Source organism: Patiria miniata, unplaced genomic scaffold, assembly GCF_015706575.1.
Source record: "Patiria miniata isolate m_02_andy unplaced genomic scaffold, ASM1570657v1 HiC_scaffold_7, whole genome shotgun sequence".
NCBI classification, from domain to species: domain Eukaryota; kingdom Metazoa; phylum Echinodermata; class Asteroidea; order Valvatida; family Asterinidae; genus Patiria; species Patiria miniata.
This window is the reverse complement of record NW_024037074.1, coordinates 43,762,461-43,790,402: the sequence shown is the minus strand read 5'-3', so window position 1 is coordinate 43,790,402 and position 27,942 is coordinate 43,762,461. Positions and strand designations below refer to the sequence as shown.

At 39.5% G+C, this 27,942-nt stretch overlaps 1 protein-coding gene across 1 annotated transcript in view; it reads right to left on the bottom strand.

Annotated features, from left to right (window-relative positions):
* Positions 1 to 25,744, bottom strand: part of LOC119745208 — a 61,679-nt gene extending 35,935 nt beyond the window's left edge. Inside the window, exons 1-3 of the mRNA XM_038221429.1 lie at positions 25,700 to 25,744; positions 21,418 to 21,532; positions 5,964 to 6,085 (exon numbers count right to left, since the gene is read on the bottom strand). Of these exons, the coding sequence (XP_038077357.1) occupies positions 5,964 to 6,085; positions 21,418 to 21,532; positions 25,700 to 25,744 (282 nt within the window). The remainder of the gene's footprint in view (positions 1 to 5,963; positions 6,086 to 21,417; positions 21,533 to 25,699) is intronic.
* Positions 25,745 to 27,942: the final 2,198 nt, after the last annotated feature.

The window sequence follows — 27,942 nt, the reverse complement described above, 5'->3', positions numbered from 1 at the left end:
TAAGCACAATGTAATACACTGTAGAGCAGGTGCTAATGGGTTAACCTTGTATTATTTGAATTAGTTCTCTTTTGAACCATCAGGTACTATGTAGTCTTCCTTTTCCCCTTACATGTATATCTCAGTGATTTCTTCCCCTCGTTTCCCACCAATTTCTTATTTATAAATTCCTCAATTTATCCCCACCCTCCCTTTAATCTAACAACGTTCCATTCTGCCTCCACTTTCTGAGAAACCATTCATCCAGAAAATGAACTCAGCATAAATCTGCCGACTCATCGCTACATCACTTGGCTCAATTCCAAAAAAAAAACCCAACTAAACAACCCTCTTAACAGTTGTCATCTGCTTAGAATAATTTCTCTTCCACTGAGCACAAAAAACTACAGAGCTCTATCAAAATCACTACCATGGCAACGCAGCCAGTCATCATTACCTCATTTTGGCATGGGTCCAACAAACTCTTGGCCTATGGCACCACCACCCCTTCTCACCCCTTGTATCACAGCATCTGACTTCAACCTCACGTGAGCTATCCTATGCCCCCCCCCCCCACCCATCCACACTTCTTATCTGTCTCTCTATGGCTTGACTTAACGATGACACTTAAGAATGGCAATTTAATAATGCATAGGACCCATCAGGTGATGGCAACAGCAAGGACAGATTGTACAGAGAAAAAGGACCCTAACCAAAAAAAATCATGAGAAACGATTCCAAGTGGACATGTCCAGACATGTCTACTGGTTCTCAGGAAGAGCTTGGCATGGAAAAGAAAGGACGCACGACCACGCAACATCAAGATAAATAATGACCCACAGAGAACAAAATCTGTACAAGGGAGAGATGGAGCACAGAGATTGTATGAGTCCAGGAGAAATTGAAAAAAAAAGATAAACAGAAAAAAGAGGTATTGCTCCGTGGCATCTGTCTGTGTTATAGGGCGGCTGGACAGGTCTTGGACATCCATTCTTCCTAGTTTTTCTAGATCTTTGTAAGGAATTACTGGTGATACAGTTCCAGCCTGAGGGACAAAGAAGTCAACTTTATCCAAGAAGCACCTGCAGCCAATGCCCAGGTGACAAAGGATCATCAATTGGCCCGTGGATATGAATAGCTGTGGCTCAAGCAATTTGACCAAACAAAAATCCCCTTAAATTGGTTGGATTCACAAGAGATTTGTTCATACTGACACTGGATTCAGACCTGATGGACATCTGCAAGCCGAGTGGTTTCAAAGTTCAAACTTGGGAAAAAAGTCAGAGCAATAAATTTGTCACAATGCTTACGAAAGGTTTTTGAACCGATAAACATCTGCCAGGCACGGAATAATGACTGACCAGTGATGCTGGTACTGTAAGCATCTGTGTCCAGGCCCGACTGTGTGATATGAGCTTTACGATTACTGTGCCCTTTTAACCTATTAGCACAGGTACATTTGTATGACATTGTATTTATTCACAGAAGAACCCATCAAACCATTGAGTGCTTGGGTGGTTTGGGGCGGTACAGGGACTATTAGCAGAGTGATCATAGGCCCTATTGCTACCTCGGGTCTGTCTGGAACAAAATTGGAAAAGTAAACCATTATGTAAACTGCAAGAGGAAAAGACACGATTCATTGAATGTCGTTTGCTGTAGTTGAGCAAAGAAAATCAACTGATTCGGAATGTAATTGAAAAACCAATACGTGTACACGCTACCAATTAAGCTATTCAGCCCAGGGCCTGTACTTTCATTTGACTGTACTGTCTCTCTGTCTCTCTCTCTCTCTTCAATCACGACAAGTTGATCTGCACCTTCTTCTCCATAAAATGATCCATTCTCAGTTCCTTTCATCCTTGCCCTTGAGTTGGGTGGGGAAAGCTAGAGATAATAAATGATGTCAATCGTATGACAAAGACTTTCCTTGATGAAACTGCATTTACCATTTTCGTTGTAGCGATGAATGCCCTAGAGAGTACACAATGCATGAATTCAAGGTCATGGTTCTGTGAAAATTAAGCCAACTTGTGCACGTGCCAATATTACACAATGCAGATTTTTCAATTAGGGTGAAAATTAATGACTGGAACGGATCGAGAGCGCACAAGTTTCAAGGTTGATTTCTGGGAAGCTGGTCATTTCTTGGCAATATCTATTAATTATGGATACAAAAGGCATTCAGATGGATTGGCCAATTTAAAAAAGCATTGTACTCTGCCAGAGAGTAATACAAAATTATGCAATTATGTCAGTGACAAGATCGGGAATGTGAAAGTTTATCTGGCAGTGCCGGTAGTTGGCACTGTTTTGGAAGCTTCTAATGTCAACTTACATGTACCGGGTATATGTTAAAATCTCATTAAAATGGTGACTTTTTTACTTTACCAAGGGGAGGGGTAGTGGGGGGAGGGGTAGTGGGGGGCATGGTAGGATGGGGTGGGGTGTTGTTGGGGTTGAAACCCTATTCAAACCCCCATTGCACTATTCATGATCCAAATTGCCTTGGTAAAGGCAATAAATGATGATCACGGATACATTGTGTGTCTTTGAGCTATCAATACCATTTCAAAGGGGAAGGAAATGTTGCTTGAGTACATCTCCCTGTCTTCAGTGCAACTAGTGATTGCTGCCTGATCAAGGTTAAAATGATGTTATGATTTAAATAAACTACACCTGAACACTAAAAAAAGGACCATGCCACATGACAACTGCTTCTATACAATGTCAACAATCTCTGGTTACCAAGGTGATAAATATGAAGTTTGCATGCTGACAAAAAATCATGCGCACTGTTCACAGGCAGCAATGTCCAAATTTATCAAAGCTTAGATCAGCATTTTGTGGACAGAAAGTTGATTAATGACATTCCTATATCGCATGCAGGGGAGAAAATAGCAAATTTGAGGTGTAATTTGTTATTGACTTTGTGGGGATTTGGGGGAGATCTCCATAATAAATGTGTGGAATCAGCTGCAATTGTTTGAAGAGTTGGTTCAATATGCAAAATATCGACAGGTTCTGACCCAATAAAACCTGATCCAAAGGATTCCATACAACAGATGCCAAGCCGGCTCTCTTCTATCTTTGAAGCAGCGGCAAACATAAAAGGCGTCCAGTGTAACAAATGATGACAGTGCGAGGCCAAAAATAGTGAGATTCCAATCACAAGTGTGTTAATTATGCAGTTAAATACCGCCTTCCATTGATTGTTTTGTGAGATCAAAATTAAACTACTATTTTGTTCTGTGCCAGTCTTTCTTTTTAGCATAGAACACGTAATGTACATGTATATGTGTATGTGTGGAGGCCGTAATGCCAATATAATTTTGCACTTAACCTCTTGTTTCTTAAATTGCTTAAAGCTATAGTCCATCATTTGCAGCCATCCGAAAAGTAACTGGCAAATTATTGTTGAAATTTTACTTGGTTGAAAGATAGTAAGGGGACTAAACTCCCTGTGAAATTACTCTTTCCGGCAAGCTGTCATTTTGAAGTAATCAACGAAAGAACGCACCGTAGGAAAATTTAAATGAGTAGTTCGTTTTGTTATTCGGCGAAGCGCGCGCAAGCATTGGCACGTCGCACACGCGTGCGCGGTTGCTATAATTCGTCGGATCAGTGCGCGACATCGCGTATAGCTGCAATCGGCTCAGTGAGAACGCGTCTCAGACGAATTCAGGCCCAATTCAAAACATGATTCAGCAACTTTTGATTTGAAATTGAGATCCTAGAATGCTGTTTTTTCTGAGCTGAGCTGAAAGTTCATCAGGTTAGTTGTTCAGTATCCTTCATTAGATTTTGAACACTTTTGTTGCTTCAAACGAACAAAATGAGCAAATTACAAATGATGGACTATATCTTTTACACATACGCACTACCAGAAAATTCTGCAGGTACGTGTTTGGCAACAGCATTTCTGTTAATGTCGTCCAGTTTTCCTCTCAACTAGAGGTACTATATCACTTACATGTACATGAAGTCTGATATCAAATACATAATGGACAAATATTAAATGTAATCAAGTCAGCTTCCACAGAATGACAAATGTTCATTCTTCATGTCTCTATGTCTAAGGTCCAAGTTCCATGGTTACACAACAACAAATATGACTGCCAAATTGATTAAACTCATCTGAAGTGAATGATGATGTCTGCTCATGGCGCCGTTGACAATCAATGAGTGATAATATGATGCATTCAGAATGATTGTGGCTGGCTAACTGCCAAGGCTATAAAACCATGGGAACACCAAGACTTACTAAACAACAAACAGACAATTACTGAAATTGCTACCCAAGTGGCAACAGTACATTATATCTCAAGGTCTGCAATTTTGCAAAAACCGAATTTGAAAAAATACCAAAAATAAAACAAAAACAAGTTGATTGCAGCACCCACTGCTGTATCAGATTCAATCCGACCAGCCAACTGCAGCAAGCTGGCTGGTGGAGTGGTTAAACCATCTTCACTAGAAAGCAAGATGTCTTGGGTTCATTGTGGATTTTTCCTAACAAGCTGTTGGACTGCGCTGAGTATGCATTTGTACATGTACATACATGTACATGTACACACATGTACATGTACACACAGTACTCGTAAAATTATATTAGTGAAGGGCAAAACCAAATATTGACAATGTACATCTCCTCGGCACAAAATTCCAGCATACTTTAAATAAGTTAGTCTGTCTGTAATTTTCCCAGAGGTACAGTAGGGTTAGGAGGGGGTGCCTCATGCTACATGTACATGATGTACAGGTGCCCTGAGTGAACAATCTTAGAAAATGAAACAAGCTTTCAGCAACTGCCTTCTTCCTTAATCCAAGAAACAAACTCAATACCGTGCTACTGGTCGTCAGTAAATTGAATCAAGTAGCCATCCAGTCCAGAGGCCCGACCTTAGATTACGCAACTGACCGATTTGGAGCGCGATATTGGTTAATATTCAGACCATCTCATGGTCAATGTTGTCAAGCTTGACAGTCAATACAAAATTCCCCCTATGTTGCCTTGGAGTTGCCCTTGATCCACAACCACCTGTGTTATTGGATAAATCCTCACGCCACAACTTAATGCAAGGAGCGTGCAACTCAGCGCTTAATGAGGCGAGAGGAGATTCATTTGCCTCCGTGAGATAACTCTACCCACCCTGACTATCAACTGACATATCTAGATGACTTGAGCTTTGATGACATTGAAACATTCAGACTTTAAACAATTAAAATTATAGTAAATCATAACTCAGGTGTAAAACTGGTGTCGAGATGTCTCAATAAGAATTGTTTAAGTCAAGGAAAGACTTCCTTTTTTCCTTTTCCATCTTTGACCAAATTGAATGTTGAATGTTGGAAACACAACGTCATACACAAGTTAACATGTACCTACGGTCATCTTAAATGAGATCCTATAATAATAGCAAACTAACCTTCCTCAGAGAACATGTCCCAGTTTATACTGCTTCAAACATTTTGTTTTCACTTAGGACTACATGAAGTAATCATTACCACGTACATGTAGCTGATTAGTATTCAAACCAACACCAACAATTACATTCATAACATGCCCAGGCAATGACAAAAGCATTACATCCTCACTTATTGATGGTTCATTCTTTAATTCTGTATCAATTTTTTATTTTTTATTTCGATATCTTCTTACCACCTGAGACAATATTTAGAGAAAAACTCATATGAACTCTGCCTCAAAAGAACCCTTCCCGCCTCTGATACACCCCTTACAAATAAAAATCCTTCAAAATCATCTGAGAGATTTTGAAGTGGTCGGTATTTTGTAGGATTGAAGAAGGTGCTCCTCACTTTTACATGAATTGTCATTTGAGGCTCTATTACGATACAAAGAATGAGCTGTTGGTTTCTTGTACAGTGGTGAATTTGAGAGGATTCAGGAACGATCCCATGACAAAAATGCTAGAGGGAGTTAGGGAGTTAGAGATAGTGGCCAAATCAATTCTCTGACTTACCTCCGGTGCCCGATACAGTAACGTCTGCAGCTCAAAATCATCATAGTATAATGACAGCTCATCATAGACACAGTGGATAGCGTTACCAAAATCAATCACCTTGACACCTGATGACAAGTCCTCTGTGACGAGAAAGATGATAGTGTCAGTCAGATATCAATCTCATCAGAATGGATGGGGTAGGGGATGGGGTAGGGGATGGGGTAGGGGATGGGGTAGGGGAGGGGGAGGCGGAGCTGACTGAGGGTTGTCTGGAGGGTGTTGGAAAGGGAATTCCTGATAAACGTTTGAATTTAACAGCAGTGCTGTGGTTGTTGAGTCCATCACAAGTCCATCACAAGTAATCCAGTCATAAGTCAAGTCACAAGGTATTCAAACGTATTGTAATAATGACATTCCTTTGTTACTGTTCATCCTCTGTTACTTGTGATGGGACTGTGAAATGACTTGTGATTTACTATTGACTGGACTTGTGATGGAATTGAAAAGACCACTGTTAAACATCGTAGGGACTATTTCTACATAAAAATGATGAATATTACATGTATGTACATGTAGATGTTTATTAATAGCCCAAGGACAAGTTGCAACAAGTCTTACTGCTGATAGGAAATTCTTCTGAAGTGTTTTTTTTTTCATTCAAAGAGACCGACTTTGTATTCTATATATCACATATATATCATACCCGGTATGCTCACTAAGGATTACCAAAGGTACAGAAATTAACAACAAGAACAAGAGGGGTTGGGGATGTTATTTTATGCTTGGGTGCTGTTCATGTATGATCATACATGTAGTTGAGGCTCTTTAATTAATGGCATTTTCTAATGTTAAATTAAAGTTCAATTTACATAAAACTTTGCCTTCAACAATCTTCTTATTCCAGGGGGTTGCATTATTGACTTTTCAAGACTTTTCAAGAGACTTCCAGATGCAACATCTTTTCAATCTCAAATTGGTGACGTTTGGTTTGAACTCAAGTTTGCCTAACTGGTTTTGTTATTAAAGCTTCATTAAATTATTTATAAACAAGTTTTGAAGAGTACTACAAACTTAACAAAACGGTAGAAGGAATGAATGATAATTGCATTCAATCAGAGTGACAAGTGACTTGCAGACACTGAACAAAGACTAGCCCAACCTCCATGCCCAGACAGAGAGAGGATAGTGAACCTGCCTATCCAGACAAACCATGATAAGGCACCTGGATACACACTTGTGCAATCAACTTCAACTAATATCAAATTAGCTAGGGAGTCTGTTTGATCCAACATCCACTGTGCTGCATGCTCTAATCAGTCTGCTATGCTTCGTCAAGAATAATGTCTAAATGTAAGATATGGTGGTTGCTCATGTGGAAGAATGAATTACTTGACTGTAGTGAGTCTGGATTGCAGTCCGACGGCCAGTGAACCTTGTCAATGAATGTAGAGAGTATTTATGGACTATCTTTGTTCCCAGATTTTTGTTTGGTTGTTTACCTTTTCTGACTTTGTTATTTTGGAGGAATATCAGTGAGTTTTACAGACTGGGTTAGACTTGAGCTCTTTATGTTATGACTTGTGTGGTGGAATGTTGCATCAGGGAGAAGTCAATGATGTCATATTTTGCCATTCGTGTATCCACAAAGCAATACCCCCCCCCCCTCCTTTATAACACACAATACAGGGTTCACTGACTGGCTTCGAACCCCAGACCTCTCTTATCAAGTGCTATAAAATTAGACATATATTTTCATATCGGTTTTCTATTTTTGATAAAATAAAATCTCTTCAGTTCAAAACATTGAACTGAAGGGTTCAACGACCGCTTGGCAGTACATGTGCAAGTAAGTGCACATGTTTACTTGACACAGAATATTCATTTTATTTCTTTTCAACGTTTGGTCGCAACTATTGAAAACCAACCAAGCGTTTTAATTCCATTGTGACTTCTAAATCACACCAGGGTTAGATGCCCTAAATCTTATTGATCTCAACCATTCAGCTTCACCTATTCAATTATAATTCTTGCAGATGTGCACTTTTACAGATACCACATCCACTGTCTGTAATAAATCAATATCGATTCAATTCAAAAGGCACAAATTCAACCATATAAAGAGAAAGCAGTGGCATTTCAACAGCTTTTACAAAATTGAAATCTGGAGTAGAGGAAAGGAGTGATTCGGTGAATAAAAAAAACATACTCAGTTTTAAATTTATAATCTGGATTTTATTTTTGCTTGAGGGGGGAGGAAGGGGGGGGGGGAGACTAAGACTTAATTATCGATGTTATGACCACAATAATGGTTATTTCCATATAAATTAAATCCCAGTGTGATTGTCTCGTACACTTCTGCACCAAGGATTATACATTTGTAAATTGGAACTGGGTTTTAATTTTAGTAAAATAAAGATGTTCCTAAGCAAAAGTGCTTCTAAAAGGTAGTTTAGAAAATATTAATTTTCCTAAGATACTTGTTTCTATTCAGGAATACAAAGTGTCACACTATTCTTAAACATCAAGTGATCCCCCTCACAGTGTTTATTATATTTTTTTGAAAGTGTGGTGGGGGGGGGGGGGGTTGGTGTTCGGGGTGCTGTTGCAAAATGTAATCTGTGCATCATTAGGTACACTTGTCAGTTTGTAAGAAACAAGAGGGCAAAATTCACCCCTTCAACAAAATGGGGGGAGGGGTTAATGCCTCCTTGCCATCCCACTTCCATCACATACACCTCTCAGAGCATCAATCATAAGTAAAGCACATGAATAGAAAGGTCACTGTTGACCACTTGAGACTGTGTGCACCATAACTTCAATACAATAAACTTCTTACTTTTTGAAAGTACAAAAGGAACCTCTAAGGAAAGAAACAATTCCCAGTCCGGTGGGAAGTTAACAGTTTAAACATTTGATTTAGATTGCAACTAAAATACCTGAGCAGCGGGACAGGTAATTTTCTTGAACTCCTCTGCCTCCGGCAGACTAGGCCAGACAGATTGAATTTCCAAATACAGAGAACCCTCATTTCTGGTGGTGACTTAATCAAATGACTTGAGTACATAGTCCTGATTCTATACATCCTTCATGTCAGAAAGTTTCCCACAGATTGCTAGAGCCTTTGGCTTCTGTGATGAGCGTGTCTGTCTAGTGCACTAGTAGGGTGAATACCCTCACAGAACTCAGCAGGATTATTAAAAACAAAGTGTCACCGCTTGGCGTAACAGTATGAAAAGAGGGTTCAATCGTCTGGAATGGTCTGGATAGTGGAAAGCAGCGTGCTAACTACCGGGCAATCAACGACGTGTTCTCTCAGGTGTTAAATTGTCTCTAGCGGCACGGTTTCAAGTCCGGTTGTGTTCCCTGATGCTATTGAAATACAACCCTGGGTCTCATAAAAGGGGTTTTTTGAGATGAAGTTCTTTAATTGCAGGATCTTAGAATTCAATCAATTCCGCTGGATTATTGGTTACGATGAGGTTACATCGGAACTAGGCTCTATTGCACTTTGTTTGGCTCACACACCTCTGTGAATATTTCGTTTATTAGATTCTTTATTGCACATTTTAGTGTGTTCAGAGAGACAATGAAATTGTGATGCCACATTTGAGCTGTTGTGTCTTTCCATTTGTTTGCATATATGGAGAAGTAAAACATAAGAATAAATGATTGGCGAGTTAAGTCCAGTAATGATCAACATGTTAAAAAGACTTTAATGTTGTCATGGATGTTGACCAGTAATGAAAGTTAAATACAAACCATTTGAATGGTGTTATCTTTTGTACAAAGCATCTGGTGATGAATAAATGCATGGGAGGTACATGTACTACATTGAACTGAACAGAGAACTTTTCACTCACAGCAAACCATCCAATGTGACTGGAATACGTTTCTGATACATGCATCACAGACACTGCCATGTGAGTCAATGTCTTAGCAAGACATCAACCCAAAAATCTCTAGTAACCAAGATCATGGAAACACACACATCATAAACATTCATACATGTATTCCATAAACAACATGCCAACTTAAAAGACTACAACCCAAGATTGCCCAAGATTGCTCCTTCCTCACCCCACATCATATATGAAGCCAGCAAGCATTTAACCATCACCCATTCTCTTAGTCCCTGATCTTTTGAAGCTGCCACTTTCAACTTTCTGTGAGACAGCATTTCATTTAAACCAATCCAAGGCTGAATAGCGATGCAAGACAGGAACTCAAGATGATTTGTTATCATTTCATTTCCCAAGTGAGGGTTGGAGTCATAGATGACAGCAGGGTAAGTACCCAAGAGGCAGCAAAGGTCTAAGACAAATATTCATTTCAAACACACTGCTGTTTGGTAGTTCAACTCAAGAACTCTCATCATAACAGGATCTGTCATATGTCTCCATGCACAGCTTATTGCTCTGCAAATGTAGAACCTACAGCAATTATTCGTATTTGCATTATTTACCAACTCTTGCTTCTTAAAAGCAAGAGTTTAAATCCATTGTCTGAGTCCGGCAACAACCTCCAATTTTTCTATAATATACTCCTGATACACCCCATACCGCCCAGCACCACATGAGTTTATGGTTTCATCATGGACTAAACACAATGTAATACAATGTAGTACATGTGCTTATGGGTTATGACCAACAAACCTTCTTGTACAGTAAGTTATTCTTTCAAATCTTGTCTCTGTCAAGTCATGTACGCTAATATTTACATGACAAACTTTCCATCACTTTATTTGCTGAAGCATAAGTTTCAATGCCGTATCCTTCAGAAAACGTCTAGGTTCACTGTCCGCTAAAGTCTATTGAACTCATAGTCGACTACATAGAACGTGATCCAATTACTTGCTAACAAGTCTGTCCTTCATCAGACCCTCCCCATCATTAAGAAACTAGACTTTCTTTCAAATCTCGGATAAAAATAATAAACGAATCTTCTGATTTCCTGCAAAGGTTAATGAATCATTGGAGACTGTCAAACATCAGAACTGAGCAGGAAGATTTCCCATCAAAGCAAGTTGATAAACTGCATAAATAGAAGGAGAGGACAAGGTACAAGACGTCATGCCTGGCCTTAGTTTCGTAAGTTTTCTATAATGACAAAACTTCTCAAACCCAATTTTTACTATTATTCACAGATCCTCATTTGTTGTCTGTATTGTGGGAATAATTGTATTGAACTTAGCACAATGATATTACAGCAAGTTCAGCTGGGTTTCTGTACGGGGAATTGACACAAGTCCTGTTTATACTCAGCACCATAGCTATTGCAAAATATATTTGGGATCGTGTTTTACTATAAATATTCAGCAAGCCATTACCCTTGGGCAGCACCCTCATATTTCCGGCCTCGCTCACTGCGAGTGAATCTCAGACAGATATTTGCTGGCCTCGTTCCCTGCATGTTTATCCGTCATCCGTTCTGAATACCGCAAAACCTTTGTGGGTGCACCGTCATCCGGCACGAACACATCATCCGGCTTGCCTCAAGTGTCTTCTTGGTATATTAACTGGTGTTCAAGCGTCTGCCAAATGATCTCCTAGTCAACGTTGAGGGCGTACATGCAGAGAATCCACATCTGCCCATCTGGTCAGTTTTTAAAGGTCAGTATACATGTATGACCCACCTTGCAGTTCACTGACCAAGCAGTGAGCGGCATGACCACCAAACATAAATGATCTACATTGCAAATGAGAAAGTCCTCAATCAGGCGTCTCTCATTAAATCTAGAATGCTGGATCCTCCCTAGTGGAATAGATATCCTTGAGTTCACTTTAACAGCTCAAAGAGTAGTTCTCTTCAGTAGCTGAAGATGATATCTAATGAAATCTTTAGAGACTGGAAAGATGTCAGACCAGGTTTAATTAGTTCATATGTCAAACAAGGAAAGGACAGCTATAGCTGAGCTATCGATGTATATTTTTTACCAAGTCGCTAGAGGACGGGAATTGGTCTTACTGGAATTATATAACTTCTGTACTCTACTAGGGGTAACCTTATAAAAAGCGCAACTGGAGTGCAATACTGTTTACATCAAAATTCATAAATACCTCAAGACAGTTTACCCATTCCTATTGGTTGTGAGCCCGTCACGTGTGTGGTTTTAAACGGTTAATTAAATACTTACCAGTTTTAAACACTTTTTTTTGGTGTCACATACAACTTTGACTCCTATGCCCCTGGTCTCTTTTACCCTTGTATTGGTTGAACCCTCACACGTGACCAGTCACTGTGCTAATTGTCTTCACTTGGGCATGCGCAATAATACAATGTACATGAGTCCGTAACTCATAAAGACCTAAATTCACATGACCGGTGCGCACCTTTACTGCTATGTTCTGCGCAGTAGGCAAAATGCGCAATGCGCACACCCGTCTCCATATTGGTACATGTACCTTAAACATACTTGTACCGGGTAGCTAGATGGGTTTTTAGCAAAAAATTAAAGTAACATGGTTGAACAAACTTGTTAAAAATTTATCCTCTTCGCCTTGTTTTGACTTTTTAACCGAAAGGTATTTTTGAATGGGAATAAATACACATGTATGTGCTTGGTTGGTATAAAATATGTAAGGTACCGGTATGTAAAACCGGCTAGGGTTCTGGTTGCCGGTAATGGAGACCATGCACCCAGCCGGTTTTAAATGTACATTTTTGTTCAAAACCAGTCAAGCACATTTTTAGTCGCTCACTCAGGAATACCAGCTATCATCGTTACTTTTTTTCAGTAATAACGTAGAAAATGAAGCACAAAACTCTACTCTAGTTGACTAGGTGTCATGTCAGGAAAGTCTCATATTCTCTCTCAATGACTGACTGACATTGCATGACTCTTGAGGAAACCCTTTAGGAGATGTCAGTTTCTGTTATAATACTTGGACATATCATGTAAATACAGACAGTAAGAAGTGTCATGATCCTTGCAAATTCTAGTCCCAATCACATTAGAATTCTACATGTAGCAATTCAATTCATTGAAGGTTTTTCTAGGCTGGATTTAAATGCTTTCTGAGAGGAATAAAAGTTTGATATTGATCCACAATTTGCATTTTTGCTTTAAAATCAGGTGACTCAAAATCATGTACATGTATAGGCCATGAAATTTAGGCAAGGCTTTCAACAAGTGGTTACCCTGGTAACCAATTAAAAATAGCATTTCCAATGCACTATTAGTAATTTCTACAACAACAAAAATAGATGTAAAAATCGACCTACTTCTCTGCCAAGGTCAAATGTACATTTACCTGAAAATTTGTTTCAAAATTTGGAGATGCTTTCAATCATGCAATTCAGTAATAATTGTACAACAATCTAATTTGGATGTGTTGCGAAACCCCCAGACACCAACCCAAAACCCTGGCCGCATCAAGCAGCTGCATATGTATGTAGGCTACTTGGAACAAGAGCATAGTAAGGAAAGTAAATCAGCAAGCACAATCATTGCTAACCTACCGGTAGGCACGTTCAGCAACTTGAGAACATTTGCTCCCACCATCTCTCTCTAAACTCAATCTTTAATTGGCCCATAGTGACAGGTGTAAGGAGGCATGCCTGATCATGCCTACTTGTGAGTTAGCATCCTAACCAGCTCCATTCAGATTCAAGTTGCTTCAGGTTAGATGTAGCTGGATGTTTGGTCTGATGTTCATGGCTTCTGGTCATGTTAGATAAATGCTGGGTCGTTGGCCGCTTGACTAACGTCTCATATGATCATGTGGCATAGACTTGACTATGTGACATAAACATTATCATGTGACATGGACGTGATCATGTGACAATGACTAATTCGTTTGACTCAAAGTCAATTTAGTTCCAATGTATTGCAGCGAGGTACATGTATGTACTTCTTTGTGTTTGTGGTACGTATGTATTTCCATACAGAACATTCACATGGAAATCTTTCAGGTTACATGTACATGTACGTACCGGTATTTGAATAATGGAAGAATGCTCACATAAAGTCACAAATGAATACAAGTGACCAAAATAATCCGTAGTATGAAAGCCCTTCAGACCATGTCATCTACTGTCATCTCGTCAACTAATTGTAGAAATTTGCAATGCTAACCCATTTTTATATCCCAGTATCGCCCAAAACTGCCCTGCCTGTACATACCGGTACTGTAAGAACTGTAAGCAGCAATTTTGTGAAAATGTACAGCCTTACATGTATCTTGGCTATCTTGAATACTACCGGTACATGTTACATGATAGTACTCAGTGGTTGTTTCATACTTGTGCTGACTCCTCACTAACTCAATGCAATTACACCTTGTCAGATTTCTACAGGTTGTGGCCTAGACGGCTGGCCTATACACAGTGAGTAAAAAAATGTTTTAACCATGCAGGCAGTGCTATCATATAAGATTACCCATTATGTCAATGACTGGGCTAAATCTGGCCATGGAGTTGTGTGAAGCTCCATGATCTGGCCATCAGATAGGGCCTACATGTTCTGAATCAATTGAAAAAAAATGTGAGCTCTCTTGAGAGAACATCTTTCCTAGCCTTGCCTTGTTCAGCAGGATGCAGGTGGCCTAACTGAACACTTTACTGCATTAATGCTAAGACAAGTCTCATCAAGTAATAAAAACACATGCAACTGAAGCTGCCTATGGCTTTTTCTCACATTTCTTACTGTTTGATCACACTCCCTAAAAAAATGCACTTGTTCAAGCAGGAGTCACCAGAATTAGAGACACAAGCTATTGCCAAACATCAATATTGGTGATTAGACATGGCAACAATCAGCGTGCAGCATGGATCACAGCTTGTACCATTGGGGAAATTAAACTTGGGTGTGTCGTCCTTCAGATTCGACCTTGAGGCAACTTGCAAGCGCTTTGCAGAGATGAGATATTGCATGCATGAGTTACTTCCTGACACCTCTGTATTTAGATACTATCTGTATTCCCTATCGCGTACAAGTGTCGTATGAGACCCATCAAAGTACATCAAAATATATGCCCGTAGCCAGCCTGGAAGGGGGGCGGTTGTCGTTTTTACCACAAAGTGGACCTTTAGGCCTACCGTACACCATAAAGTGGACCCTAACAGCACTATCACTACATTGCCTTCCTAATCTTTTGGACAGATCATGTGGAGACTAGACCAGGACGTGCAACCCCCCCCCCCCCCCACTACATGTTCAACAGTGCAGACCAGAATAACAATACCGCGACGTGCGATGTGGCAACTAATAAATAGGCTATAAAGTAGTGCATGTAAAGCATCTGCTAAATATTTCCTGTTGAACTATCCCCGCGTAACCAAAGAATTCTTTTCCAAAGAGAGCGCACAAATACACATTTTGAGTATAAAACTAAAATATCAATTGCAAGTAAAAGTGCACCTGCGGCTGATTTGAGGACCCCTATCCCCCCCCCCCCCCCCCCCCCCCCCACCCCCGGCCCAGAAATAAGAGTAGTATCTCACAAGCTTTGCCTAATTACTACCCCACTAAAATGTCCACCAGAATCACTGATGTCCCTCCTCCCCTCCAAAGAGTTACCCCAACAGTCCCGAATCCTCCACTTTTAATATGAGTTTTCACACACCCTCTGGAGGATTGGTGTTAATATGCTTGGCATATTAAATTTTAGAACACATTGTCAAGATCACTTGCATATCTGTCAAATGTTATCACAACATTTCTAATTAGACCTACCGACAAATCAGGCCATAACTATACATTTGTTATGGTATAATTGACTGATATTTTTTGGGGTTATGTTTTTTATACCGGTACTGTTTTGCATGCTACATGTTACTTCACAAAAGTCTCTGTCAGTTGCACTACATGTATGTACATGTAGTTGGCTCAGTTCACCAACAAGAGCACTTAATGCCCACTGGCTGACACGAAGGGCACATTTCTTCACTGTCTTCTCTGCACAGGCTTTTTTCATGCTTGTGTGGTAGAGCAACATTTGAAGAATTCACTAATTACGAGATATAAAATAATAAAAACATTATAGAATGCACATATCTAGGAACAGGTGAAATAATTGTCTGCTGCAATAAAAAAAAATCCAAGAACTTGTGTATTTGGCATTTGGAGTGAATATATCAAGTCAGGACAAATGCCTTTAAGGATCGAACAGAGCACGCGATGATTATCAATGAGAACATCTAGAAGCCTATAGACTTTGTCTTCATACTTTCCATCATCTGTCCAAAGGTCGACTTAGTTTTCTACCACAGAACGGCAAAAATATTGGGAATGGATGATGAGAGGTTATCAGGTAAGTCAAGTGCAAACCAAGCTGATAAACTTGATTCACGAAAGATAAATAAATCAAAGATTCTTCCTTCAACTTGGTTGAGCCTTTAAGTGCTTATTAAAATTGCAAAACACTGAAGGACATGTTCCATCGACAAGAATAAGAAGGGTCGGTAACTGATCATCTGACATCCGCTGAGGGGGGCCTGCACTTAGACTAGGCATAGATGCTCAAATCAGACAGTCATCAAAAAGTACAATGACCTCCAAAGTACGCAGGCTAAACATCTTGAAAGTACAGAGACACTATAGTGGGTTTGTGTTTTTGTCTCTTCTTGCCCGACATTAATGGGCCAATTTCAAATGTTTTCAGCAATTACGGACAGACTTGCTCATCAGATCTGGTTTGTTGCCCAACCGTTGAGCAACACAAAGAGTCAAGATTTATTGGTAATTGTGAAATGCAATTTGAAAAAGCGTTCAGATTATTATTGGCGCAACTCAGGATGTCCTTTAAAGGGAAGAAAAAGTGCAGTGACTTTAAAAATAGCCGCTGGCAAGAAAAGTACAGCTTACTCCCTAGATGGTTGCAGGTCAGGCTGTGTCGTTAGGTGTCTTTAGGTAAGAGGTAAGACAGAAGATGTCTTCAGGACAAACAGATAGTGGACAAGACTTGACAGACTCAAGGAACAGTCAATCAAAGTGATCTTAAAGAAGATTAGAACTCTTTTAGCCTACAGGTAAGCTGGTCTGAATTAGTTTGGACTGGGGACTACTAAAGACTGACAGACAATACATTGGCCGGATTACCAGTGCATTTATTTTATTATGTACAGGTTCAAGTCAAATTTCGGTTGAAGGGGAAAATGTCTTGAATTTGCCATTGATAGACTAACTGTTAAGATGAACCCATTAGCACATGTACCAGTACTACGTTGCATAACATTGTATTTATTCCCTGATGCTGAAATTCATCAAAACAGTACTCAGGTGGCTTTGGCCAGTACTACATTGCATGGAGAATCAGGCAGGGTGATGTGGGGTTGGGCAAGGGGTGGGGGGCGGGGGTACAGGGATAAATGGGTTGAAGCAAGTTGCTGATCTTTTTTTTTAAATGGCCTTTTCTATGTGATGCTCCATTCCAATCACCTAAAGGACCAACTCACATTATTATCAATAAGTGATGGAATTACTATGTAATATATTATCTGGAATGTAATCATGTGAGCTACAAACCCCCTCCAATCCTGTTTGTACACAGTACTGTTACTTGGCAAAATGCAGCAACATATGAACAGCTGAGAAAGGCAGCAAGCTGCATAACAGCGGAGTATAATTGTAGATGCGGTAGTTAATTGTCAACACAATAAGAAGTCAATGGATGGACAATAGAGGGCGCTTCTTAAAGGTACGTGTACATGTACATGTCTAAGGATTATTTGCATTTTGTGCATTTTTTTTCATTTGAAGCAACAAAATTACTCAAAATCTTAAGAAGGGAGCATAACAACTAACTTGTTGAAGTTTCAGCACAGTGGACATACTTTTTGTGCGTTCGTTTAGCTCACCTGGATCGAATCGGGTAAAGGCAGACAGGTTAGCCACAACAGCCGGGCTAATCCAACGCTCACCCACGGGCCATCACGACCCTCACGTAACGTCAACAGCAACGGCCGTCATGGCCATAGCCACTGACAAAAATGCCCTTTTCGGATTGATTTTTCAGTCAATTACAAAACTCAAAAAAGTTGGGTTGGAATTAGGTCTATAGCCTCAAAAGTCGCAATGAACTCAATAAATGATTACCTTCAGACTTCAAATAATTAAGATTTGAGGCTTTGCATGGTGGAGATAATAAATAATGAAAGGTTTGCGGAAACACCATGTGGGAATAATTTCTCAACTAAGAGAATGGTTCTGAAAAGAACCAGAGGTATAAACTCGACGTTCCGGTCAGTATGCTCTGACCATCTTCAGGAGAGCTTTGTGTGTGTGACACACTGTGTGCATGCACAGCATTCAAGCTCATTCTCCTGAAGACGGTCAGAGCATACTGACCGGAACGTCGAGTTTATACCTCTGGTTCTTTTCAGAACCATTCTCTTAGTTGAGAAATTAATCCCACATGGTGTTTCCGCAAACCTTTCATTATTGACTTCAAATAATGTTACTTTTTAAGTCCACTTGAGATTTCTGCTGTCCGGCCGCCATATTTGTGTGTTTCTTGGAATGAACAATGCATGCGTGTGACATAATTTCCACCACTGGCTCTGCTCCACAAGCAGGGTCTGTGGTGGCTGACCAGAGTGACCCCCAAGAATGACATCAGAGCTAACTAAACGGCACAGGGCTAACCCATGTTGACCCGGGTGATCTAAACGAACGCGTCCAATACGTTTCCGGGTAATTGCAAAAGTTCCTACATGCATGCCTTGAATCATTCATGAGAGCTTTGTGTGTGTGACACACTGTGTGCATGCACAGCATTCAAGCTCATAAATGCTGTACATGTATACACAGGATTGATCTTCATCTGAATTGTCACAAATTTGTAGCATCTTGGCACAAGTGCATGACATTCAATGGCAATGCTTTCAGAAATGTAGTAGTCCCCCTAGGTCCTCTCTTTGTGAGAGAGGTCCACGTTCAAGCAATCCACACAAAGACGTGTAATAAACCAATCTCATGTAGTGTCAATGCGCTCAATTTAGCCTGTCTAATTCAGTATGTCACTCTTACTTGTCTACCGTGAATTATTCAAAAGTTGAAAAGTTTGGAATTGTCTTTCACAATAGACCTTAAGGTTGAGTTAGAGGACAATGGCTTTGTATCGCCTGGATAGGCATGATGAAACCTTTTGTGCATTCATGTTACTAAATTACAAAATTACAAACAAAGAACGCCCTCTGAGACACCTGCAGTGTATTAGGTCTATTTGTCATCTGTCATTTGATCAAGACAGAGACATAGACAATTCTAATGTTTATATGATGGTCACCCTTGACTTCACACTCTACTAATGAGATGACAATCTGCTAATAACTCCATTGTATTGTAATATCTCTAACTCTAGGGACTACGTGCAGTTCCTCGCACCATGGAGGTAGAACACCCCTACATGTAGTGCTGACAGGCATAAACAAGTGCAGTACCCCAACCTGACTTTTAATTACCCAGTAACATACAAACTTGTGAAAACTTTGGAGGACGTCAAACTTGCAAGATGTCTGTCATTGCCTTTTTTATTGCATGTTTGTGCAGCACAATTCAGGGTAATCAATGTATCCATGTAAGCCTTTATGTAAAAAAAAATTGCTACATGTGTTGAGACTTGATTTGTTTAACTTATAAGTTTGTTTTGTTTTGCTTTTCTCGTCAAACTGTACCTGCGAGTCACAAAAACAACAAATACTGTAAGCAGCATATAACATGCCAAGTCCTTTTTTATTCATTGTTCGAATGAATGGCAACTTTAAAGCTCACTCAGTAATCTGTTTGCGAAACCAAATCCTTAAGTATGTGTAACTTGCTATGTTTTAAGTCTGGTGACAGTATGCCTTTAGAGACTGCTACACTGCCTTGAGGAAAAAGGTCAGAAGGAACGACATGTACATGTACTCCATCTTGCCTTAAGAGTGACATCTAATTTTCACTTATAAATATTCATAAACTTTAATATCATGCATGCGTGTCTGGCCCTAATGAAGAGTGCACTTGTGCAGTTTTGTCTTACAAGCACCCAGAAAGCACTGCTAGTGTACTTGCTGAAATTACATCAGTGAGGGGCAACACTCTTTAACAGTTACTGTATACTAATACTACAGCAGAGGCATTGTGATTGGATACAAGTCTCCCTTACAGACTTTGCACCAATCACATGCTCTATATGAACAAACTGAGATGTGAATGCATATATTATTAGCTACCGGTACTTTCAGCCACCATATGCCCCAGTTCAAGTACAATGTAATTAACAAAGAGGTATAGTGTAAGTACATACATGTACTGTGTGTACATGTATCAAACCAGCTCCTTTCTTCTCCTTTTTACCAGATACATTGTACATGTACTAGATTTTAAAGGGAATATACAACATTTGCAAACATCGCAAAACAAAACTACCAAATTTTTACGAAATACCTTACTAGGATGTTGGTAAATGCCAGTCTAAAGCATCCTGTAAAATTATGGCACCTGGTGTGAAGTCATTTTCAAGAAAAGTTGTATTTTTGTATAAATTTCCAACGGTGGTCGGCCAACCACCATTGGAAAAACCTAACTATTTTTCAACTATTGCTCCAAATTTACCATTTGTTTTTCAGTCTACATTCTGTTTACTATTGGTATGTTCATGAACGGGTACAGGCCAGCTAGACTGGTTCCCTTACAATTTTCCGCCGTTTCATCTTTAGTGGAGTCAGGGAACCAGACTACTTGAACATTTGTGTTTTCCTTGGTTTTTCCAGCATTTTCGAACACAAAACTTCAAACATGTCAGTGTAACAATATTTGATCTATTATACTAACCCCTCAAATAGTTCATTTCTGAAAATTACAGCAAAAGCCAATGATGTCCATTCCCTTTAACCCTAACTCCCTAGTGTCTTTTACTAAGTACTGGACCAATTCAGCCAAAATCCATCACTAACCCTGCTTCACATAATGCTTTAGGACCAAATCCGCTACTTACTGAATATATACTTTTGTCTGATCTTTCACTTCATGAATTCCCTTTTCAAACAGATTTTGCTTCCCATTCCTAGGTCAGCTAAAAATACAAGTCACTTAGCACAGGGATCTAGGATTTGTGGGGGGATTTAGAACAATGGCAAACACTTGAATATGTGTGGTAAGTATTTCTCAGATTTGGATGTCAACAAGTGACTTAAACTATATAAGGCAGACACTTCAATCAAATGGACAGCAATACTGGCTGTCAATTGAAGACTATTTAAGGAAAAACCTTTTACATGTAGTTCAAAAAGGTTGAAGGGGCAACAAACTCACAGAAAAATGGCAGTCAACAACCAGAAACGTTTTCTCTAAAAGTAAGGGGGGGGGGAACAACCACTTTTCTTTGTGACTTTGATGGAGTGTGCATGTAGTAGATGAAGCTAAAGTTATTGAAATTGGTTACATTGTGAGTTGGTTATTTAAACACTGGTGTTGATTAATATATGCTTTCCCTATGGGAACAATCATCATCGTTACAAGAAACGTGTTACAAAGTATAGAGCAACTTACCTGTTCGGCACAGTATATTCTCAGGCTTGAGGTCAGCATGAATGACATTTTCCTGTCGTAAGAATCCCAGGACTTGAAGAAGTCGAAGGGCCACCTTACGAACCAGCTGAAGCTTCTACAATGACAAAAAGAGAAAAGACATGAACAAAAAAGCTACAGTCACAGGAGACGGAATGAGACAATCTTGGGTGTCGCTAACTGATTGTGTAACCCGCAGGAAAGTGAAACTGGTTCAAGTAAGAAGCAACTCAGGTTGACCCAAATAAGAGTTCAGACGGGTGACTTTATGTATTAATTGTCCATTGACTAGACTCAGAGTCATTCTGAATGACTGCCACAGTTGATCATTCATTTGCAGTTGCTCCTCATTGTTTCAAATGTCAAACTTCATTTTCATGTTAGGAATAACATGGCGTGACTCTAGAACGCCCATCTGAAATGGTTTTAACCATCAAGAGGTTAGACACAAGTTTATAGAATGCTTCTAGGAGAAAATGACACAATAATTTCAAGATGACAGATAATGATGATACTCCAGGAACTTAATAACCCTCCTACTGTTTAATCAGCCACAGACAGTCAGATATTCCATCCACTTCCCCTCCCATAACTATGTACATGTAAATGGGCTATTAACAGACAGTCAGATAATATTTCTTGTAGGCACTGTGACTGGTCAAATTCCATCAACAGACAAAAGCAAGTAACTGGTACAGGTTCAGCTGGCTTATCAATCTCCTAAAGTCAAGGGGAGGCTGAATCAAGTTACATAGACAGTCACAGCCAGTCAATTCTGCTTTATACACAATGTAGGCAGGAAACACTAAACTACACTGCAGAAATGGCTCTGTTGAATTTACTAGCCAGGGAGGGAGAATTGTTGTCAAGGGTTTTAATTGTTTAAAACAAAGTTAATGGTGGAGAGGTACAGAACAGTGACAACATTTTAATTCCATAAAGCAGCATTATATTCTAAGCTGGAACCTTTAGTGCTAAGCTATTGTGGAATATGGAAGACCATTTTATCAATCCACTTCCAAAAAAGGCATGCTACAAGAAAGTACCCCCCCCCCCCAAGAAAGAAAAAAGAGAGAAAAATCCAAACTGAACAGGACTTTATGTATACACATTTTTTAGGTTTTATTTTTTGGAATGGCATGAGGGTGAAGTGAGAAAAAAGGAAAAGTTAAGTGGGATGCCTGATAAAAGGAATGACTGAGGCTCTCTGTATCAAGGTTTACTTGATATTTGTCTTTAACTGGTACCTGGGCACTTAGAAAGTAGCAATTTTATTACCGTTTGGTAATTTCATCAAGGCAGGTGTTAGCATTATGTTTGAACATTTTTGTATAGTTGTGGTTTCATGGTTAGTTTAAAAAAAACAGTGTTGTGAAAAATATTAATGGACTTTATTTTAAAAATAAAACCTGACTTTAGAAAATGGAGCCACAAACTTCATGTACATGCTAGTATTTGACACAATATCTGTACAATACATGTATACATGTAGCTTTTCTTTAACAGGACACAAAGAAAAACAACAATACACAGATTTGTATCGATCCAGTGCTTTTATTTGAGTATTTTCATTGCATTTTCAATTATATGAAATAAACTTAAACATTCATTCAACACGTCACAAACTCTTTACATATGACAATGGCAGGCATATTGTTACATTATTATAGCAGGCCAAGTATCCATTATGAAAAATCACTAGTCATCCTGATTTCAGTGGTGAATGTGCCAGTCAATACATCCAGATATTAAATGAAATGACGGAGAAACATAGAGTACATTTTTTACATGTACATGTATACTGTATGTCTACTGTTACATATATGCTATGTACAAGTGTAGCATAACAATTTATATCTACATATGTACAAGTACTGCCAGTTACCATCTAAAGATAACTACATGTAAGCAATATATATCCCATGGTCTCCTCCACATGCAGCGTACAACCACAGTGCATTGAGAGCCTAGGCTACAACCATAGCACACAGTACATAGAATGCAGTACTTACACATGCCCATCTTCAGCCATCTAGTCAAACGCACCAATACCTCTTCATGTTGAACACACTCGTTCTATATTCCATCGGCAACCCATCCCAAAAATACCTACTATCAAAACTACAGATCAGTTGCTGTCAAATATCAAACCTGCAAAGCCATACATGTACTTGTATCGCCATACCTACCGGTACGTGTGTAATCTTGAGATGAAACAGCCAGACAGGTTTCAATAAAATCCCAACCCTTCTATTTTCCCCTCTCTGTCTCCTATTTGCCTTTCTTCCCTTTCTCCCTCAGACAGCGTCAATACACCCACTCGCTAGACGCCCACGCATTTCCATCAAGCATGAGCCAGCACTACAAACCTCCTCACACCCTGAAACCCTATGGCAGGGTGGCATTATCGGATATCAGTGTGTGTGCTTTGACAAAATGAGGATCAAGTCACCTGGGCACGTCTGTAGGTAAATTGAACCCTAATACAAAATTCTCTCAACTGAATTCCTAAAACCTGCCCTATTTCTCTAGGATTTGTAAGACCTGCAGTAAAGTGAAACAATTACTTTCACATACCATTTGAAAGCTCTTTTTGTACTCTCTCCAATAAGACAAAAATTTGTAAATCATGATTTTGGAAGCTTTATCCTCATTTTGTGGGAGACTGTCACCATATTTAGATAGCAGGCATGCCAGGATGAAATAGGCGTTACAAGGCTCTGAAATGATATTCTCAACGAAGATATTTTTCTACAAGAAAACATCGACCACTTTTTTTCTAAATTTGATATTATTTCTAGGAGAGTCATGCAATAAGGATCAAACTTGAGTCAAGTAAATTTGTTTAGATAAAATTGATGTATTTGTAACAGCCATGACACCTGATGTGTGTAATTATCTTCAAGAATGCTTGAATCCACGACGCTGATTGGTTGATCTATGGCAACAAACCATGCTACATTATCCCATGAAGCTGGTCCATACCTCCCTCCCCGTATTGCACTATTCTAAGATGCGCGCCATTCTTGCTGCACACACTTGTGATAGGAAACCACTGTACAATGTACATTTTACAGCGCACAGTGCGCAATCCATTTATAACTCTGCGTCAAGTTTGCTTGAAGATAAATTCGTTGTTCCACTCGTGCTTGTGGAACATGGAATAATGTAGTTCGTCTGCGTCCAACATACCACTCGATTTTCAGCCTTGTGGCATATGGGACACAGATGCACTACATGTACATTATTCTGTGTTCCACTTGCTCTTGTATAATGTAATACCAAACTGACATGTACACACATACATGTACTGTCTGTTATGTGCACATCTTTAACAACACATTCATGTGTGGGAAAGTGTGTGGGAAAGTGGGCATGGGAAAGTGAACACGCCTGAAAGTGAAAAATTTATGAAATCCTCAACAGGACAACCATCACAATCTCAAATGTGGTATCAAATTAAACTAAAGAGCACTAGAAGAACTTTGAGTGATGTGGCAGTAAGATGGAATATGGTTTCATGTATTTTTTTGTTAATAAAACTTGTATATTGGCTAAAATTATGGATTTTAGGCAGTCATTTTGATACCTTGTTGTTACATGTACATGCAAAATGCAAGTGTATTGTTATGAGTTTTTGTTATTAAGGAAAACAAAACGGTTCATATTTCGTGCCAAAAGAGTTTTTTTGTTGATCAGTTTCTTATAGTTTTAACGTGCACCAAAGGTCGGTGGACAAACTGTAACATGAGTTACCGAAACATATCCCCTTGAGATTTTATGATTGATTATGTTTTAATGATTGTAATGGCAGAATGACTTACATTGTACACCCTAATGATGTAGGGCACTAAAAAGATTTGTCCATCAGTGCAGTTTGAGGAAACTTTCAAAAGCAAGGTATATACACTTTTGCCGTATCCTTTTTGTGTAATGTGAGTTACTGATAAAAGCCTTATTGCCAAACCAACATGACTTTGTTTTGTTAGCCTTTTTTGTCATTTAGTCACTTAATAATGTCAAGGGATCTTCTGTGAGAAAAATCCACCCAAAACGCTTAGACTTTATAGAATAGCAGCACTTGATAGGACGATCCTTCTGTGAATATAACGCGAGTTACCATGGAATCGCCCAAATGATAATCAAATTTGGAATGATTGTGCACACATACGTACAAATGTACATTGTTCACACGAGGCCCCCTTCGATGTACAAAGGTATGGCTTACGCTATTGTGCAAAGCTACTGCCCTATGACGGATTACTTGAGCAAGAGCTTTCACAATGCTTTCGCCATTGAAGTGGGCCATTGTGATAGAATTAATGGCGTGCCCGGATTGGTTTATAGCCTGGGGCAAGTTCACGCAAGAACTAACAGTATTGTTGACCATTGGTTAACCATAGTTCGACTAAAGTTAGCCCGAACTCTGTCTAGTCGACGGTGGTTGACTACGCCAGTCAACTATTTGGAACCAGCCTACTCGGCTGGTCACACTGCTGGTAACCGATAGCCGGGTGCATTCATAACGTACAGCAGGGAGCTAGGATCCAGATGTTTTGCGATGACATTTTGCCAGCATTTGACTAGAGACGTTCGCACGTTGCTATTAGTGCGCAGGCTGATTACATGTATGTCACAAATCAACCACTAGTCCACTAATGGTCCTTGCCTGAACTTGGCCCTGGTTTTGGAGAATGGCTTCATTTGTACATGTTATAATATATAATTTGTTGTATGATATCAATCACCAATCTACGCCTGCATTTATGGAACTCTCTTCATCCACTGAAATTTTGATCATTTGGTTTGTGATAGGCCAATCATTAACACTAACATTCACCATTCACCATAACACATCTGCTCTTAGTGAAAGGCCCAGGGCAGACATGCAGAGAGACAGACAAACAGACCTCATCAATCACAGATTACTTTCTAACATCCCAAATGTCCTCATCAGTCATCACAGCCCAAGCTCCCTGTCTTCAAGTTCACGCTAAGGTCAGAATCTTTCATTGCCTACTCAACTGAGATCAAATTCCCAGCCGGACAAGCATCATGCAATGGTCTGTGTTTGGTTCAAAAGTGCATGTACCGGCACCGGGTACCTGGATTTTTATGGTCTAAAGATTGATCACTGTTGTTGCTGATATTAAACATTTGCCAGACTACTATGGTACGTCTTATTTTATTTTATTAATGAGGTCACATTTTCCAAAACCACAGAACGATGCCACCGACTCAGATTAGTGATTCGTTATTTTGTACAGGTCCGATTTAAAGGTTGTCAGTGAAAATATTCAGGCTTGACTGCACTTTTCTCAAATGATAAAATAATAAAGACATAAAAGAGAACTGAAAATGACCAAATCACTAACAAAAACAAAAGAAACAAACAATAACATTAATTGGATGATTTGACTTTTGCACCAAACTGTTCCTTTTTTTGTGTATCTCTTGAGTGTCTTGATGTTCACTGCTTGAGAGAAAGATAAAATAAGAAAGATGCTGGGATGTTTGTTTTGTCTGTCTGTTGCCTGTCAGCATGATGTCATAGGTGACATGGTCTAAAGCTCTTACAGACAGAGCCATTAAAGCCCTCAACAAAGCCCTGATGCATGAAGCGGATAGAAATACCAGCATGCTGCCACCAAGTGTCTTCTAATGGTCCTCCGTATACCACACAGCCTTCACATTAGCTTAGCTTCATCTTACCCCCTCCCTATCTCACCCTCCCCCCTCCAATGATGAAGGTTAGACTAATGATCCATCCAGTAATTCCACCTGACAAGACCTCCACTCCACCCAGATTCCCAGGTCAGTCCATTTATCATCTCATCCCTGGTGTAGGGCCACGTTCAATCATAAACCCATAGATCCATCTAGGACCCCCAATACCTCCAATGACGTCAAACCACAGCCTTAACCAAACACTCCCATGGCTAATTTATTGTAAGACACAAATCGCTGCTGAGTAGCTGGATGAATTCTCAGAACACAAATGAATTAGTCTTAGTCTGTTTGTTTAAAGAAAGCAAGACTGACAAGTGACCTTTAGAATTTTAGGATTTTGTTATTTTTTTGAACAATAACAGGGACACAATCTTTGGGACAGAGGAGCAGGAGCAAATCTTGTATTGTATTTGTTTCTCTTAAATTAAAGGCATTTCAATAGTTGTCTTATACTCCAGGTACTACAGTGCTTAGCAACAAATACCGGTAATCTTAATCTATGCTTGGCCATCAATAGAACATAGGGCTTTTCAGGAGGGGGAGTTCTTACAATTTTCAGTAATCATGCACACACAAAATATATCTGTACATTGTAAATTATGAACGTGTTAAGACAAAGGTTTTGAATAGAGACAGTGTCAACCCAAGTGAAGACTTCATCCAGGCAGCACCTTGCAAGCACCTTATAAAGACCTCGCAAACACCTAACAAGTACCTAGCAAGCACCTAGCAAGCACCTAACAAGCACCTCGCAAGCACCTAACAAGCACCTCGCAA